The sequence below is a fragment of the Oenanthe melanoleuca genome, chromosome 11, assembly GCF_029582105.1.
Source record: "Oenanthe melanoleuca isolate GR-GAL-2019-014 chromosome 11, OMel1.0, whole genome shotgun sequence".
In the NCBI taxonomy this organism is placed as follows: domain Eukaryota; kingdom Metazoa; phylum Chordata; class Aves; order Passeriformes; family Muscicapidae; genus Oenanthe; species Oenanthe melanoleuca.
In genome coordinates this window covers 7,496,687-7,513,945 of record NC_079345.1, presented here as the reverse complement: position 1 = coordinate 7,513,945, position 17,259 = coordinate 7,496,687, and the positions used below count along the sequence as shown (strand labels likewise).

Here is a 17,259-nt window from a genome sequence, read left to right as displayed (position 1 = left end):
AGGCCAGCTGTTTTTGGGGTGGGCAGGCTCAGCAGGACAAAGGCTGAGTTTGGGGCCCTCTGGGATGTCCCCATAAGCAGTATGGCTTCTGGCCATAGAGTGAGGAATCCCAGGGAGTTCTCCTGGCCCCAGGGGATGCCTTGAATTCAGTACCACACTTGGAGCATTCTTCCTTATGCTGCCCTGGACCAAATCAGCATCCCAGGCCAAGAGAACAGCAAATCCAACTCTCATCCCCAAACCTGTGCATCCCTGTTTCTCTTCCCCTGCCCCTCGCCCCACTAAATCACAGTCAGCCTGGAAATGACAATTAATTTGCTTTTATTAATTATTCAAGCCCAGAGGGCAGATGCTGCTCTCACCAAGGCAGCCTCTGCCCTCTCCAGTCCCAGAAGGTGCCGTTGCTGGTGGCTGAGAGCTGGGCCAGCAGCTGCAGGACCCCCCGCACGCTCTCCTCCAACGTCACTGGGCCCTGTTGCACCCAAGGGCAAGGGAAAAAGTGAACAAAGATTCTCCATCCCAGCACCCCCAATCCCACCCATGGTATGGTGGAGAGCCAGCTCCAGCTGGGTTGGTTTGTGAGCAGCTGGAGATGCTCCAGCAGACAAGAGATGCATCTTTGCACAAAATTGATTGTCCCTCATTTGAGTGCTGTAAGGACGGAGGTTAATTTTTTTCATTTCTAATTAAAAAGTGACCCATTTGTCAGCCAGAGCAGGGTAAGGGATAGCTGAGTGCAGGACTGAGGTGCCCTCTGCTGACCATCAGAATGGGAAAGGAAATTAAAAATAGGGAAGAAATTGGATGGTTTGGGGAGAGAGCCTGGAATTGTCCCTTTGCTGTGGTGGCACAGCCACTGTAGGACCAAGGGACAGGGATGTCCATAGACCATGGTCAAGGATGCCTCAGGAGGGGATGTTCATGGGAAAGGGATGTCCATGGGAAGAAATGAAGTGGTGCCCATGGGAAAGGATGTCTGTGGGAAGCAATGTTTCTAGGGATTTCTTTGTTGAAAGGATGACCCTGAGAAGGGATGTTCATGGGAAGGGATGCTCCTGGGAAAGGATGCCCCCAGGAATGGGTGCCCATGGGACCTTGCTGAGCTAGGACTCCATGCACCTGGCATCACTCACCATCCCTGGCTCCAAGGGAGGCGTCACATGTCCAGGATCCACAGACACACAGAGGATCCCGCTGCTCCCGTACTCCAGGGCCAGGCACTTGGTGAGCATGTTCAGAGCAGCCTGGGAGGACAAATTCCCCTCTTTGCCATCATGATTTGGCAATGCCAGGGCCAGTGGTGGGGGGAATCCCAGAGGAGGTGACCCCCAAATTCCTCCCCATCCTCCCGGTGGCGGTACCTTGCTGCAGCGGTAACAGATGTCCTGCCTCTCCTCCCAAGCCTCTGCAACCTCGATGGAGCCCAGGATGCTGGAGATGTTGATGATGGCAGCTCTGCTGCAGCTCATCTCATGCTGCCCTTCAGCATCAGCTGCCTTCTTCAGCAGGGGCAGGAAGGCCTGCAGGGGATGGAATCTCAGGCATCACATCCTCTTCCTCCTTGTTGCCAGTGTTTGGGGCAGGGGTTGCTGTGCCCTCACCTGGCTTGTCTGCAGGGGCCCGATGGTGTTGGTGGTGTAGACGAGGCTCATGTTCTCTGCTGTCTCGGTGGCCAAGGTGCTGCGGCGTGTGGTGCTGGTGTTGTTAATCAGGAGGTTGAGGCCAACACTTCCCACCTCCTCCCACACCTTCCCAACTGCTGCCTTGATGCTGTTGGGGTCTGTTACATCTGCAAGGGGACAGGAGGGTTTGGGGACAGGCTGGTGACAACTCTCTGGCAAGATGCTGTAAAACATGGCAGGAGGCAACTCCCAGCTGCTGAGCATCCTCCTGGTCCCATCAGTGACCTGGATGAGCTAAGCCAAACCAAGGGACCCACCTGCTTGGTGGCATTTCCTGGAGCCACCCACGGTTGCAATTAAATCTGGAGAAGCTTCATCCCTTTCCCGCCCCAGCACTTACCTAGAGGCAGGATCATGACGTTGGGAAAGCCCAAAGCCACCTCGTTGACAGCCTAAGTGGAGAAAGTGGGGTGAGGGGGTCATGTGGGGAAGCTCAGGGGAAGGGAGGCCCTGCACTGCGCTGGGGTGGGAAGAGGGTGGCCCCTCATGTCACAGCTGACAAGTTACAACAAGATCCAGTGGGAGCAATTTGGGGCGAGTCACTGCTTCTCTGCACCTGGCTGAGCCTGGCAGCTTCAAAGCTCCCAGGAGCAATGCCCCCGGCACGGGGGCTGCCAGCAACCCCCCCTGCACTCCCCATCATGCACCTACCTGTGCCAAGAGAGGCAGAAAAATTAAATATATACATATTTAATACATACAAAGGTATTTTAAATATTTAATACACATATATGTATTTTTATTTTATATATATATATATATATATATATATATATATACATATATTTTTCCATGCCATTCATTGTGCAGGATGCTGGCACTCAGCCTCCCAGTTCCAGGTGGGATTGTGGCATCCCCAGGCTCCCAACCGAGAGCTGAGTCCCTCCTGTCCTCCCACACCAGTGCCCTCCCTACCTTGCCCTGGGGGTCCAGGCAAGCAGCAAAGATGTGCCGAGGTGGGCTGGGCTGCTCCAGCAACCCCTTCAGCAGCCCCAGGCCGAGCCCCCCATCACAGCCGGTCAGCAGGACACTGCCCACGCTGAGCCCCTCCATCCCCACTGCTCTCCACAGCTGCTTTGGCAATCTCTGCCCCAGCGAGGTTTGGCAATCGGCCTCGATGATCCGGGAGGTGGCAACGCTGCGGGTGCTGCTGGGATGGGTGGGGATGGGGGGCACCGCCTGCACCCCCTCTTCTGGAGGGGATGGGGGCAGCAGGATGTTCTTCTGCATCCCAAGGTCGCCCATCACCTTGGCCAAGGGTTTGCTGCACTCCTCCATATCCCAAAACTCCCAACCCCTAAAGCCATGGGAACCCCAGAGGGGTGATGGTACCTTCCCACCTGTTCCCCATAATTGGTGTGATCCCAGAGAACCAGAACATCCATAGGACTGCAGGCAAGGCTATTAATTACAGTACAACCTTTATTAATACTGGAATCTTCACAGTGCATTCGTTACTTGTAGCAGTGACTATGGAAAACAGGGGAGGGGAGGGACAAGAGGGGAATTACCACCAGAAAAAAAAAATTAAAAGAAAAGACAGAATGAAAGAAAGAGAATGAAACGTGGCAGAGGGAGAGGAAGAGGGAGAGGGGAAGCGGTGGCAGAGGCGGGAACACGAGGGGGAAAAATAAATTAAAAAAAAGAAAAGAATAAGGACCAAGTTAACAACAGCACCAGAAAAGTTACTTCAGTCAAAAGACAGGTCAGTTTTTTTTCTTTTCCAAAGAATTTTTGTTTTCTGTACAAAATAAGAGACTCCCCCCTCCCTCAAACCCAAACATTTGTCACTTGGCCTCAGCGGTTCTGGGCAGGAGAAGGGGGAACGGGGAGAACTAAATTGTTATTCCTAAGGGGAGGGCGGAGAGGCTGCGGTGCGACAGACAGCGGGCGGGGGGCTATGTACAGCGGGGCCGGGGGGTTGTGCTTTCCTCCAGCCGCCGGCAGAAATCAGCTGCTATGCCTGGGGGTCTGAGTCAAACCTCCTGTGCCTGGACCCACCTCTGAGCTGACCCTGCACAGGGTCTGTGGGTGCTGAGGGACAGTGAGGGGGTTTGCAGGGGGTCCCAAGTGATCCTTGTGAGGGGAGGCAAAGTGGAGGCTCAGCATCCTCAGTCCCTGCACCCTGCTGTCCCCCCAAGAAAGAGGGGATTGCAGTGCCTCTACCTGCAGCCCCCTCACCCTCTCACATGTCCCCACTTCTTTTTCCTCCCCCGCACCCCCAGCCCATTGCTTCTGCCCCCTGGAATGAGGCTGAACTGTGCTGGCCCCATGCAGGCAGCTGGGGGGAATGGGGCCAGGGCTCCCCACTCCTCGTGCTCCTGGTGCTCCTGGTGCTCCATGGCTGCCACAGCCCTGCTGGCACTGTCCTCTCCTGCTGTGGCTGGGGCCACCTGCCTGCGCCCGGGGGAAAGAAAACAGAGAGGGGAGGGAAAGCCAGAGGGGAAAAGGAAAAGAGAAACAAAGGGAAAGAGATGAAAAAAAGGAAAGGAAAAAAAGAGGAAAATAGAAGGGAGAAGAGAAAGAGTTGAAAAGAAAGGAAAAGAGGACAAGAAGAGGAAAAGAGAAGGAAAATGGGAAAATGAAGAAAATAAGAAAAGAGAAGGAAAAGTGACAGAGAAGAACGAAAGAAAAAAGCAGAAAAAATAGGAAAAATAAGAGGAGAAAAAGAGGAGAAATTTGGCTAAAGAGAGAGCAAGTGAAGGAGGGATGTAGGGAGAGGGCAGGAGGAGACAGGGGCAGGAAGCAGGGGGCACCAGGGAGGGGCAGGGCAGCGGGTGCCGGCGGGTGGGGGCCCCTGGGGGTCCATGGCCATGGTGGGCACGGTCCCGCTGGCCGGGGCATCATCACGATATCCGCGGGGCCGACCTGTCGTTGGTGACGGTCCTGCGCAGGCGCACCCCGCGCCGGATGGCCACCAGCATGTCTTCGGCCGGGGGGTCCATGGAGGCGGCGGGGGGCGGCGCGGGGGTCTCCTCGCTGGGGCCAGACCCCGCGAGGGTGGTGGGGAAGGGGAACTGGCCCTCCCCCAGGGCGTGGGCACCAGCCACCAGCTCCCCAATCTTCTCCACCAAACTGTGCCGGTTGGCAGCCAGCTGCTGGTCCTCCTCTTCCTCAGCGGAGAGGTGCTGGCTGGCCCCGGGGTAGACAGAGATCTCCATGGCACCGCCACCCCAGGCAGTGTTGGGAAGGCTCAACCGCTTGGGCGAAGCTTTGGCAAAATCCAGGGGGTTGGGAGAGGCATCGTCGGCATAGAAGACGCACTCTTCACTGCCCACCCGCGTGGGGCCGGCGTAGCCAGGGGAGTCGGGCACCGTGGGGGTCTTCACGGGGACGATGGGGGGTCGGATGGGGATGGGGCCGGCGTTGGAGAGCGTGCGGCGGACCGAGGGCTTGGTGGAGGGCGTGCGGCGGATGGTGGCCACCCCGGGCGTGGTGCCGGCCGGGAGGTTGGTGCCGGTGGGCAGCCCCGCTGTGGAGGCAGGACGCTTGGTCTGGATCATCCGCCGGTAGTTCTGGGCAATGTTGCTGTTGCGTGGGATGGTGGAGGACTTGTCGAAATCGCTCTGGGGGTCACACTCCACGTCACCATTCACCGAGTAGCAGTCGTAGTCGGAGCCTGGGGAGGGAGCAGTGCCGTCAGTGTGGCTGGGAGGGGCAGTGGGTAGCCAAGCCCAACCACGGCATCAAAGCCAGAACCAGCCACCCCCATCTCAGCACAATAACCAAATTCAACTGCCATGATTGTCACACAATCACTGCTGTCCCAGTCACTGCTGGCACAACACGTTCACCATCAAACCCAAACATCGCCACTGGAGGGAAAACACAATCACCCAAATCATCACATTAAAATCAAACCAAACCCAACTGTCACCATCACAGCCACCCCAATCACAGTCATCACAACATAATCACAGCCAATCTCCACTGTCACCACCACGTGCTCATAACTGGCTCAGCCATTATCATGCCAACATCATGATAGACGTGGCTGTCTCCAACTAGGACTCTGTTGCCATCACCTACCATCTGCCACCATCTCACCTGTACTCAACCTCTGCACACAGACACATCACCACAAACCATAACCTGTTATGGCACTGCCTGGCACAATTGCACCCACTGAGCCCTAGCTAACATCCAAATAACCAGGAAAAGCTGTGGTTATTTGTGGCATCCCATCAGCCCCTATGCTGTATGACCACAGCCCAATGCTATGATACCCAGAGACCACAAATGTGCCCCAGCACCACCAAAACTCCTCCTGTGCCCTTCCCCACTCTAAGTGCCATTTCAGGTGGTCCCAGTGCCAGTACCTTGGGAAGGGATGGTGTCCTCAGAGCAGGAGGGGGTGGTGGTCTGCGTGCTGTAGCCACTGGAGTACTGCAGCGAGTCCCGGCTGCTCTTCTGGTGCTCCAAGCTCAGCCCACGGGTCAAGACCATGGCCAGGTCGCTGGCGGCAGGGGACACCTCCTCCCCATGCTGCTGAGGCAAGGGCACTGTCAGTACCCCGGCTCCTCCTTTGGGAGTCCCCAGGAGCCCCCCATCTCTGTGCCCTCCCTGCCACAGGCGGTACCTTGGCGGCAATCGTAGCCGGCGACATCCGGGGCCTGGGATCCTCGCCAGCGATGGCCGGGTAGCCAGCGGCAGGAGAGCCCAGCTCGGCTTCCCGCAGGTGCTCCACGCGGTCCTTGCGCCGCTGCAGCGTAGGGACCACCGGCTGGTCATAGGGGCTGGCCTTGGACCAGTCCTGCAACGGGCAAGGCATGCGGTTCATGCTGTGACACTGGCACCAGGAGTGCGGCAGGATGGATCTCAAACTGATGTCCTCCGTGTCAAGCCACGGGTGCTGCTCAGGATGCTCTGCCCCATGCAGGAAGGGAGGGGAGGGTCCAGGGGCTGAAACCCATGAAGTGAGGGGGGAACCATGTGTGAAATCCAACCCTGGTGGGAGGGCAAGGACTAACCGAGGTGGGGGAGCTGCACTCGCTAACTGACTGGCAGGTTTCGGATGCCTCTGAGGACGCCGAGCTGGAGGACTTCTGCTGTGCCGAGATGAGACGAGAGCCGGAAGGTGAGAGAAGAGGCAGTTAGCAAGCAAAGCCAGAGCCATGACCCTGGTTAGAGAAGCACCCACAGCTCCCCTGGCTGAGCAGGCCCCCAGCCCTCCTCCCCTCTGGCAGCAGATGCAGGATGGTGAGCAGGATGCAACCTTGGCAGCAGGGTCAAGAACTGGGATGATGAACTGCCCCAACCCCTCCCCCTTCTCACCCCAAGCCGTGCAGAGCCAACAGGTATTTTAGGGAGTGGGGACCTTGCTGGGTTGGTCACGCTAGGTTAGCATGGACAGGTTGAAATGGCAACTCCCTACACATCCTTGGCACTGGGGATGGTGCAGCATGAAGGGGAAGCTTTGCTCATGCTGTCTGGTGGGTGACTGGCACAAACTGGATATTATGGGGCTGCAGTGATTGCGAAACACCCTGTTCTCCTGTCACAGGGAGAGGGATACCTGTGCCCCATCACTGGGGTTTTCTCTGCCGTGTGGCCCAGGATGCCCCCAAGTATGGCAGGCACCCTCAATATTCCCAAATTTATTTCCCATGATGCCAATACAGATGGAAATACTTCTGGGGCGGGGGGGGGGGGAGGTCTCATCACCTCTCCACTGGACCCTTGTGTTGCACCCAGCACCATCCACCCACTCTGTGGAAGAGGAAACTGAGGCATGGAGGCTGGCAGCATGGCCCACCCTCCCTGTACCTGGCTGGTGATGTCCGAGGGCATGGGGGAAGGCGGTTTGGAGTAAGCGGCGTCCTGGGAGATGAAGCCGGAGTCGTGGGAGGAGACGCTGGAGAGGCGGGTGGCGGCGGCGGGGGGCTGCGCCAGGCTGCGGTAGCGATAGGTGGAACTGGGTGAGCAGGTCTGAGCCCCGCCGGGCCACGCCATGCCACCCTTGGCACTGCTAACGCTGCTGGGGGGGCGCCGGGGGCACGGGGACACGCCGGTGGGGAGGACAAAGGAAGGAAAAGAGAGTTTAAGACAGAGGTTTGGAAGTGGCAGGATGGACAGCGCCCTGCCACACATCCCAGCCTGGGGAAACTGAGGCATGTAGTCCTCCTGGGGGTGCCCCTTTGCCTCCTGGGCTGGCCCTGTGTTAGGGAACAGGCTGGGAACATGACAGAGGTGGTATGCTCGCCCCCAGACACCCATGCACAGCACACATTGTCCCCAGACCCCGGAGGAAAGGGCATGTGTTGGGCCCCCATCCTGCCCCACAGGTCCACCAGCCCTGCCCAGTGCACCACTACCACGATCAATTCCTCCATATTAATGGGAGCCACTTGCCCATACGGACATGAGAAGGTGGACATGCACCTTGTGAGCATCCCCAAAGGCTGTAAGCATCATTAACCCACAGAGGTTAACGAAGAGGGCTGGATTTCCTGGCTGTGGTTGGGTGTGGAGCCCACCTCACCATACCTGCACATGCTGGACTTGCGGGAGCTGGAGCTGCTGGGTGAGGATGGGGGCGTCTGGTAGGACCAGCTGTAGTCAGAGCCCTTCAGGTCCTTGATCACCTGCAGGGAAGAAGGAGTCTAAGTCCCCCCAAGATGCTCCCTGGATCCCTTGACCCTTGGCTCACCCCTCCTGACCTGCTCACTGGCGGGGGGCAACTTGTGGGGCTCAGCAGTGAGCACCACCAGGTCCTCAATGATGCCCTGCAGGTGGGTGATCTCTCCCAGCATGGTGAGCTCCCCGTTCTGAGGACAGACAAGAGAGAGCATTAGCACCCATTGGGCAGAAAGAACAACCCCTGGCCCTCCCAGCCCCCAACACTCACCACCACAGGCTGCAGGAAGGTGATGAAGGTGCAGAAGCGGCCCCGCTCCTCGATGAGGGCTTTGCGGACCGCCTGCTTCTCCGTCTCCTCCAGCAGCAGGTACATGTCATTGACGTCCTGCAGCGCATTGTCCAGCTGGGGCTGCAGGTCCCCCTTCCCTGGGAGATGGGGCACTGTCAGCACTGGGCTCCCCTGACACCCTCCCCAATCTGCTGGCAGTGCCACTGCCAAGCCTTGGCCATTCCCCAGCTTGGGGATAATCACCCCATCCTCACATTCCAGCAGATTCCATAGGTCTCCCACTGTGCCCATGTCCCTGGAAGGTCCAGGAGCACCCTCACCCCACAGCAGCCCTGGGCAGGGGGCTCCTCTGCCACCCCATCCCCATCCCTGGCACTTAGGACCAGAGGACCCCTTGGGCTGCCAAATGGTGGGGCTGGCAGGATATGGGGTGCAGGCTAAGCTAAGTTAAAAGCAAGGTGAGGGTGGGAACAGGGAGCGGATGGTTGGACAGACAGACAGACAGAGGCTGGGGAGACTGGGAGGAGTAGATGAGGAAGCAGAGAGGGGGCCGGTGGTGGGGGGCAGCAGTTCACTTACCAAGTAGCTCTACAGGAAGGATGTGGAGGGGAGGGAAGAGAGAAGGAGACAGAGAAAACGTGTGAAAAGAGGCCGAGGGCTGGGGCGCATGCCCCGCCTCCCCGCCACCCCCGGGGCCGTGCTGGCACCTCCCTTTCTACAGGGGGGCAGCAGGACCCCCCTAGTCCCCCCCAGTTGGCAGTGCCACAGCCGGGATACTGGCCCTGGCTGGGGGTGCTGCGGAGGGGCTGATGGGGGCACCCCCCAGGAGACCCCCTCTCACCTTTGCGAGCTTTTTTCTGGAGCTTGAGGGTGTCAGAGGACTTTTTCTTGATTTCATGGCGTGCTCGCTTGTACTCTGGGGATGCAGAAGTGCTGTCAGAGGGACCCTGCCCAGCAGCACAGCCCCCCTGCACAGATCCATCCTGTCCCCCCTGTACCTTTCGCATGGTCCTTGTCCAGCTGGTTGGCAGTTTTCTTCCAGTCCTCAATCCTGTCCTGCAAAGGGTTTATCAGGCTCTCCATGAGGGCACTGGAGCAGGGAAAGACAAGCAGAGAGTGTGGGAGAGCCCCAGAGCCAGGGGGAAGCCATTCCCCCATCCCCTGCCCAGCCAACATCCAGCAACCCCTTCTTCAGTGAGGAATGAGCCTGGCCAGGCCGTGAGTTTGAAGGCAAAGCTGGTCCTGGTCCTGCTTACTTGGTGAACTGGCGGAGCTTGGCCTCGATGCTGCGGTGCCGCATGCACATCCGGGTCAGCGCCGAGCCAATGTCCCTTGTGGCACCTGGTGGGGAGCAAAGTGCTGCTGACAAGGGCCAGGGACATCCCCACACCAGTCTCAGATCAGTTTGTACAATAGGAGCAAGATGGCTTGTGACAGGGATGATCAGCACTGGGATGCACTGGGCATTGGGGACACTTTAGGCAGGGGGTGGTTTGTTTTTTAACACAATTAATCCACATAATAAATAAATCATCATCCACTAACTAATACATGAAACACTAAATATCTCTTCTGGAGGCTTTGACATTAGAACCCACTCCCATTTTTTCCTGGTTTGTTTTAAATTTGGCACTGGGGGGCCACAGGCAAGAAGAGATGAGGTACCCTGGCTCAGTTCCAGGCAGTCAGCTCTGTACAACACCTCCAGGCACAATCCAGAGTGGATAAAAAGGGAGTCCAAACTCCTCGGGGAGGATATTTGCCTGCAGCAGATAGCAGGAGCATTCTTTTTAGCTGAAACCTTTGTTAACTCTGAAGCCTAAGGATGGCCACATGGTGGCAGTGCTGCTGGCAAATACCAGGAAAAACGGGGACAGAAAATCCTTGGGTGCAAACTAAGGAGCGATATTCAGCCTTTCTCTTCCTAAAAAAGCTTCCAAAAACACCCCCCACCCTTTTGCAGGAGTTTAGGATGCCCCTCAGTCCCCCAGTGCTATGGAAATAGGGGAACGCATGGGCCAGGGCCTTCTCCTCCACTGGGGTAGTCTCCTAATCCAGCTCCTAATGCTCTTATTCCAGCTCCTGCTGCTTCTAATCCGATTCTCATGCACTGTGTGCAAGACAGCAGCCACCCCCCACCCAGTGCCTCAGTTTCCCCATGCTGCTCTGCCTCCCACCCTCCCAAAAAGCCCTGCAGGTAAAGCAGCACTACAGGGTGACACACTCCTGTGCTGCTGGTCTCCAGCTGTCCCCAGCATTGCCCCTGTGCCTCTTCCTTGCCTTGGCTGCCCAGGCTGGCATGGAGCTGGGGGAGCCCTAATCCCCTTGGTGCAGTGGGCTAGTGGGTTTGGAGGCAAAGCTGATCCTGGCTCAAGCTGCTGCCTCCTCCTCCTCCTCCTCACGCGTGGCTCCAGATGGCCTGGATGCCGCCAGTCTGCAAACCAGCCCGGGACCATCTGCTTGGCAGAAGCCAAGCGGTGGGAAGTGGTTCCTCGTTGCCAGCAGGCACCTGGAGAGGGTCCGGGGATCCTTCCCCCTCACCCCCCAACAGTATGGGGGACCCCACATGCAGCCTGGGCTCTTCAGTCACCTCCCTAATGAGTTGGGATTTGTCCCCAGAACAGTCGAGCTTGGACTCCTGAACCTCCCTCTAGCTGATTCGCCTTCCCTGGAGACCCCTGGAGCAGCCAGGAACCCCTGGGAACTTCCCAAATGGGTGTCAGTGACAAGAAAGTTGGATTGTGCTTCCCAGGGAGCAGAGATGGGTGCAGGAGACCATGGTGTGGGGCTGAGCCACTCTGAATGTCCCATGGGTGGTAAGAAGCAGCACCCACATGGGTGCCCACCTCCTTCCCCCTCCCAACTCCAATGTGGCTTTCCAGGGAATGCTCCACCTTGGTGTGGGAACAGGTTGGACATCTCTCCGTGGATGGTGAAGCTGCTGCTTGAAGTCCACCCCAGAAACGTGGGCAGGGGACACCCCACAGGGGACACTCACCACCTGTCCCCTGCCCAGGTAAGCCCAGGGATGCCCACCCCTAGGAGAGAGGACCCTACCTCGGGTGTTGGTGGCCATGTCAGCCACTTTCTGGAAGGCATCCAGGAAGGCAACTGCGGCCAGCACCGTGGTCCTGAGGCAGAGAGAGCGAGGGGGGAGTTCAGTGGGTGCAGGACACACTGGGATGTGCCAGTGAGGAGAGGGGTTCCCCATGTCCCACCCCGGCTTTGGTCACTCACCTGAGCTGGGAGTGCAGCTTGGTGGCCTTTGAGTTGAAATCCTCCCATATGGGGTAGGAGCTCTGCAAGGATAAGGGTGATGGTGAGAGACAGGGCCCCTCACTCCCTGCACTGCTTCCCCAGTCAGGGCAGGTCCCCCTTTTACTGGTGCTGAGAGACAGGGCAGCTCAACAGCTTCTCTGATGGCTAATAAAGGCTGAGCACAACACTTTTCCCTCCTGTTTTTTTCTCTTTCCAGTCTGGTCACACAAACTTATAGACCATGGAGAACGCAGGATTTTGAGTGATCTTTTCCTTATGAGGGTCAAGGTAAGTTATATGTTTGGAAATTTGAGGGCATGAAATGAAAAATCTTTAAGACTCTGGCCAGCAGTAGAGAAGACACCCCCAGCACCTGCAGCTTCCCCCCAAAGCACTGATGTCCAAACCCACCATCATGGAGAGCTCAGGTCCCACAGATGGGAGCCCCAGTCCTCACCTCCCCTGAGCCCAAGGGGAGGTGGGGGTCCCCAAAGCCCTGAGTGGGGCAGTTGTGTGGGGACAGGATGCAGGTGCTTGGGAGGCCACCCCAGTGCTGTCCCAATGTGGCCACTCTGGTGCCATCTGTTCAAGACCAGTCCCACTGTCCTTGTGCCAGGGCTGGTGCAACCATTCCAGTGAAGTCATCCTAGGGCAGTTCCAATGCCACCATCCCAGCGAGGCAATCCCAGTGCCACTGTTTCAGCAAGGCTATCTCGGTGCTGTCCCAGTGAAGCCAGTCCCAGCAGACCACGCCATTCCAGTGAGGAGTCTCCCAGTGATGCCAGCTGCAGCGCCATCCCAGCAAGGTCATCCTGGTGCCATCACAACAAGGCTGATCCTGATCCACCATACAGCGAGGCTATCCCAGTGTCACCATCCCAGCAAAGCCAGCCCATGTTGTCCTGGTGAGGTTAATCCTGGTGTTGTCTTGACAAGGCCATCCCAGTGCCAGCCTTGCAAGGCCAGTATCGGTGCCATCATTCCAGTGAAGCTAACCAGGTGCCACCATCCTGACAAGGCCATTCCAATGCTGTTCCAGTGAAGCTGGTCCCAGTGCTACTATCCCAGCAAGGGCCAGTCCTGGTGTCATTATCCTGGTGAAGCCATGCCGGTGCTGCTATCCTAGCAAGGTCAGTCCTGGTCCTGTTGTCCCAATGACAAAATCCTGGTGCTATCCTGGTGTGGCCATCCAATGGCAGTGACAGGTGTCTCTAAACTCCCCTAGGACAGCCACCAGCCTGGGACATGTACATCACCACACACCCCCATGGGCACTATGCCTTGGGGCAGCTTTGGGGACAAGGTTTGCACTGAGGGGGCAAGAGACCAGCCCAGCACTGTTTTTTGGGACCATGAAAGTTGCAATTTCCTCATGAATCAGCAATGAAAGGGTTTGAGGGTGCCACTCCACACACCACTTGTGGCAGTGGCCCCCTAACTGTGGGTTCCAGGAATTCTCATTGCCAAGGGCTGGGCCACCATTCCTGGGCCAGTGTCCCTGGGCCACTTTCCTTGGCCACCCTGGGCAGGGCAAGTGAGGCTCCCCTGTAGAAGGGAGCAGGTTGTGATGCCCCCAAACCCTGTGATGCCAGGCATGAAGAGGATGGGGAAGAGGACAACAGGGACAAGGACATGCCAAGGTCACTCAGGGACACCGAGCACACGAAGAAAGGCAACAGGAATGAGGCCAGCTTAGGGACTGTCACCAACAAACATATTCTCCCAATCACAGGCCAAGGGGTGCTGAAAAAGCCATCCCCCACCAAAATAAGGTTCCTTTGCCCTGTGACCAGCACAGGGATCCCAGCCATAGGACAATAAGCACATTGCTGCCCTTCAATGCCGGCAGCTCTTCAAGCAGAGAATTACTGTGCCCCAGTGCCCGTGCCAGGACACCCACGTGGCTGGGAGATGGGGACAGCACACCCTCAGGTGCCACTAGCACTCAGCTGGGGCTGTGCAGGGCACAAGCTGAGCCCTAGCTAAAGTGTGGTGGGGTTTTCCTTCCTTTTAATAATTTTTCTTTCATCTTTCCCACCTTCAAGTGGCATGAAACTGAATCCAGCCCAGTCTCCTCGGGTGAGGGGTTCCCAGTCCAACTGCATCTGGATGGTGCTGAGCATGTCACTGGGAGGTCACAGCTCTGGGCTGGCTTATCCCCTCTGAAGCCTCAGCAGGGGAATGGGGAAACTGAGGCAGGGGCTGCCCCTACCTCCCCACTGGGAGTGTAGGGCTCAGCCGGGCTGCCTGGAGAGGGTGGCTGAAGTGAAGGCATTTGGGGGAGGGAGCTGATCACCCCAGCAGCTGTTTCCTACCAGCCCTGGATCCCACTGCCCTGGGGAGAGTTGGGATTTTCTCCCTGGAGCTTTTCTCCCAGCCCTGAGCCAGAGTCCCACTGCAAAGCCACCACTGCCCCTCGAAGGGGTTAATCTCCTTCCCAGCAAGGCTTTTATTTTTTTTTATCCCCCCATCCCCTGCTTTGGCAATGACAGCATTGTCTGGACGGGTCTGCAGCATGAAGAGAGGAAGAGGAGGAAGAGGAGGAGGAGGTGGAGGAGGAGGAAGAGAGCTTTTGCCTCCCAAAAATGACTAGGGCTAAACCCCAGTGCTGGAGTGGGCTGTGGGAATTTTGGCCCCCAGAGATGAAGAAACATGGTCCCTTCCGCCTCACTCAGCCCCTAGTCAGAAATGCCCCTCAGCATTTTTAAATTTTTTTTTTTTTTTTTAAATTAAAACAAACAAACAAAAAGGTTTTTTTTAAACATGGCCCCATCCTGCTCCCAGGGAGGGTGGAGGCAATATCCTCTTCCCGGGTTAGGAAATGGTATCAAGGAGCTGGGGGACCTTTTTGTTCCACTGGTGTCAACCCCACAGAGTCCAGCAGAAATTCAGGCTGGTCATGAGGCAGGGGGACAGGGACAACATGATGCCTGAAATGGGTGGCAGTGCCCGGTGTGGGGCCAGTGGTACCCGGCGAGGGGCAGTGATACCTGGTCTGTGTCACCTGAAAAGGGGCTCTGGCACCAGGGGATGGATACAGGACTGATACGGAGCCAGGATTCCCAGTACGGGCTCCAATGCCCAAAGCAGGGCCCCGATGCACATTATGGGGTTGATGTGGGGCTCTGGCACCCAGTGCCATGCTCTGACACCCAATGTGAGACCTCGTTGCCCGACATGGTGCTCTGATACCCAGTGAAGGGTAACAGGGCAGATAAAGGGCTGCAACATCCAGAATGGGGTTCCGACAGCCAGTGACAGATCTGGTGATGATGTGGGGCTGCAAGCCCCAGGATGGAGCTCCAATATCCAACGGTGGATATAGAGATGATGGGGGGCTGCGATCTCCAGGGCTCCGATGCCCAACACAGAGCTCCGATGCCCAGTGAGAGGCTGATGTGGGGCTCTGGCAACCCTAGACAGCTCCGACAGCCAACGTGGGACCTCCACACTCGCTGTGGGGCTGGTGCTCGGGCTCCGATACCCGATGCGGGGCTCCAATCCCCATCTCGCGGCTGGGCAGCACCGCCTCGGTACCCACCGCGGGACCGGCACCGGCGGCGGCAGCGTGGGGGCTGCCTGGGGAAGCCGGGTGATGGGGGGATGGTGCGAGGGGAGCGATGTCACGACAGCAAAACCGGGGTGCGGGGGAGGGATCCCCTACCTTCATATCGTTGATGATGGCTTGGAAGAGGCCGCCGAGGGCTCCGCACTCCTTCTCCGCCGTCTCCATCGCGGCGCTGCGGCAGCCCGGGGCGGGCGGCGCCGCCGGGGGAGGCCGCGGCGGCGGGCCAGGCTCAGCGGCGGCGGGGGGCGGGCGGCACCCGGGCGGCGACGGCGGCGGCGGGGGGGGCACAGCGGCGGAGCAGCGGCGGAGCCGGGCGGGGCATCGCCCCCCTGCCTCCTCACTTTCCTCCTTCCCTCCCTCCCTCCCCTCCCTCCCTCGCTGTGGCCGTGCGCGGTGCTTGCGGACCCGCCGCCCCCTGGCAGCAGCGCGGAGCGGAGCGGAGCGGGGCGCGGGGAGCTCCGGGCCGGGGCGGTGGCGGGGGCGGGGCGGGGAGGGCGCTGCGCGGCACATGCGCCGCCCGCCGCGGGGCCGGGGGCTGCGGGCCGAGGGGGGATGCTCCGGGAGCCGCTGCAGGCAACCAGGAGGACGCGCAGGGATGACGGAGCTGGGGGCAGCCCCGGTGCTTCTCGGGGATGCTCTTGCGGGAGGTCAGGGAGCAACACCGGGTGCCTCAGGACTACAGCGGAGGGAGACCCAAGGGACGCCTGGAGATGTGGCACTGGTGGGGGCAGCACTGGGGTTTTTGCTCCCGTGGCGGCGTAGGAACCCCCAGGGATTATCTTGAGTTGCTGGGTGAGGCGCAGGAGAACCCCAGGGAGTATGTGAGGCACTGCACTTGGAGATGCCATGGGATGCCCGCAGGCAGTCCCAGACCTCTAGAGGCGCCGGGGGGATGCTGCTTCTCCCCAAAGGGTGTTTGACCCCCACTGCCTTCCTGACCCTCTAAGATATGCTGGAGGGTGAAGTCCTTCTGCACGACAGCTCTGAAATGTGTCCGTGCACTTGATTATCAGGGAGCCATGGGAAATGCATGGCCTGCCAACAAACCCTTGCTACAGCCATCCCGAGGCCCCAGCCAGGGATGTGGGGCTGCCAGGCTGAGCCCCGACAAACCTCCCTACCCCTTGCAGTGCAATGACACTCAGCTGAGGCAAGGGCTTCAGCCCGAACCACCTATTCCCCCTCCTGCCAGAAAAGTAGTCTTGATCCCATGCTGATGATGCCCACAGTGCTCTGGATGGCGTCGGTCAAGAGCCACCCATAAGGAAACAATTATGGCTGAGCACTCCAGCAGCCGGCTGGAATTTCTTTCCATAAACCCAGTCCCTCAGTGTGGAAAGAGGCTGCTCAGCAGCAATGAGCTCAGCAGGAGTTGAGGCAGAGCCTGTTCTGGCCCACACTGACAATGACCCAGGGGTCCAGCAACAGGTACCCCCCAGCATCCTGAGAAACCTGCCGGCTTGAGAAGCCACTGCTCACACATCCTGGAGAGCTGGCTGTTAAAATTAACCTGCTGTGACTGTGTCTGGAAAGTCCTTTCCCGGGAATGACAGGAATGTCTTTATCCTGGCCAAAGCAGCGCCGGTATGGGGCTGTTTGGGGAACCCACTGCCAGAGACAGTCTTCCCTGTAAACAGGCCAGAAGCCATAAAAACTCCACGAATTCCTCCAACCCCCCCATTTCCTGGGATCAAGCAAGGGCCTGAAACATGCAGGGGATGCAATGGTGTCCCCCCAAACTGCAGCAGCCTGGCACATGCCAGGGTCCCTCACGTGCCACAGGAGGGGATGAAGGCAACACTGGTGCCTGCTCAGGGCCAGGAAAATGCCTGTCACTGTGCTGCGGTTTTGTGACCGTGGCCTGGAAGAATTTCAGAGGTGTT

At 58.3% G+C, this 17,259-nt stretch overlaps 2 protein-coding genes across 15 annotated transcripts; both read right to left on the bottom strand.

The window, feature by feature from the left end:
• Nucleotides 1-358: 358 nt before the first annotated feature.
• Nucleotides 359-2,754, bottom strand: LOC130257868 (C-factor-like). Its single transcript, XM_056500788.1, has 6 exons — nucleotides 2,598-2,754; nucleotides 2,023-2,074; nucleotides 1,602-1,789; nucleotides 1,362-1,520; nucleotides 1,134-1,244; nucleotides 359-472 (listed from the first exon to the last, which is right to left on the bottom strand). The coding sequence occupies exons 1-6, from the start codon at nucleotides 2,733-2,735 to the stop codon at nucleotides 359-361; spliced, it is 762 nt and encodes a 253-aa protein (XP_056356763.1). The 5' UTR covers nucleotides 2,736-2,754.
• Nucleotides 2,755-3,079: 325 nt separating this feature from the next.
• MTSS2 (MTSS I-BAR domain containing 2) lies at nucleotides 3,080-15,692 on the bottom strand. 14 transcript variants are annotated; one of them, XM_056500862.1, is made up of 15 exons: nucleotides 15,473-15,692; nucleotides 11,788-11,849; nucleotides 11,608-11,681; nucleotides 9,807-9,891; nucleotides 9,549-9,640; nucleotides 9,392-9,466; nucleotides 9,130-9,138; nucleotides 8,530-8,687; nucleotides 8,342-8,449; nucleotides 8,169-8,266; nucleotides 7,449-7,575; nucleotides 6,653-6,730; nucleotides 6,262-6,435; nucleotides 6,002-6,167; nucleotides 3,080-5,301 (listed from the first exon to the last, which is right to left on the bottom strand). In XM_056500862.1, the coding sequence occupies exons 1-15, from the start codon at nucleotides 15,539-15,541 to the stop codon at nucleotides 4,529-4,531; spliced, it is 2,148 nt and encodes a 715-aa protein (XP_056356837.1). In that variant the 5' UTR covers nucleotides 15,542-15,692; the 3' UTR covers nucleotides 3,080-4,528. The 14 variants fall into 14 exon arrangements, with proteins under 14 accessions (XP_056356837.1, XP_056356829.1, XP_056356839.1 ...); XM_056500854.1 differs by having other exon boundaries at nucleotides 7,449-7,659; nucleotides 15,473-15,690; XM_056500864.1 differs by having other exon boundaries at nucleotides 6,653-6,727; nucleotides 15,473-15,690.
• Between the last annotated feature and the right edge of the window lie 1,567 nt (nucleotides 15,693-17,259).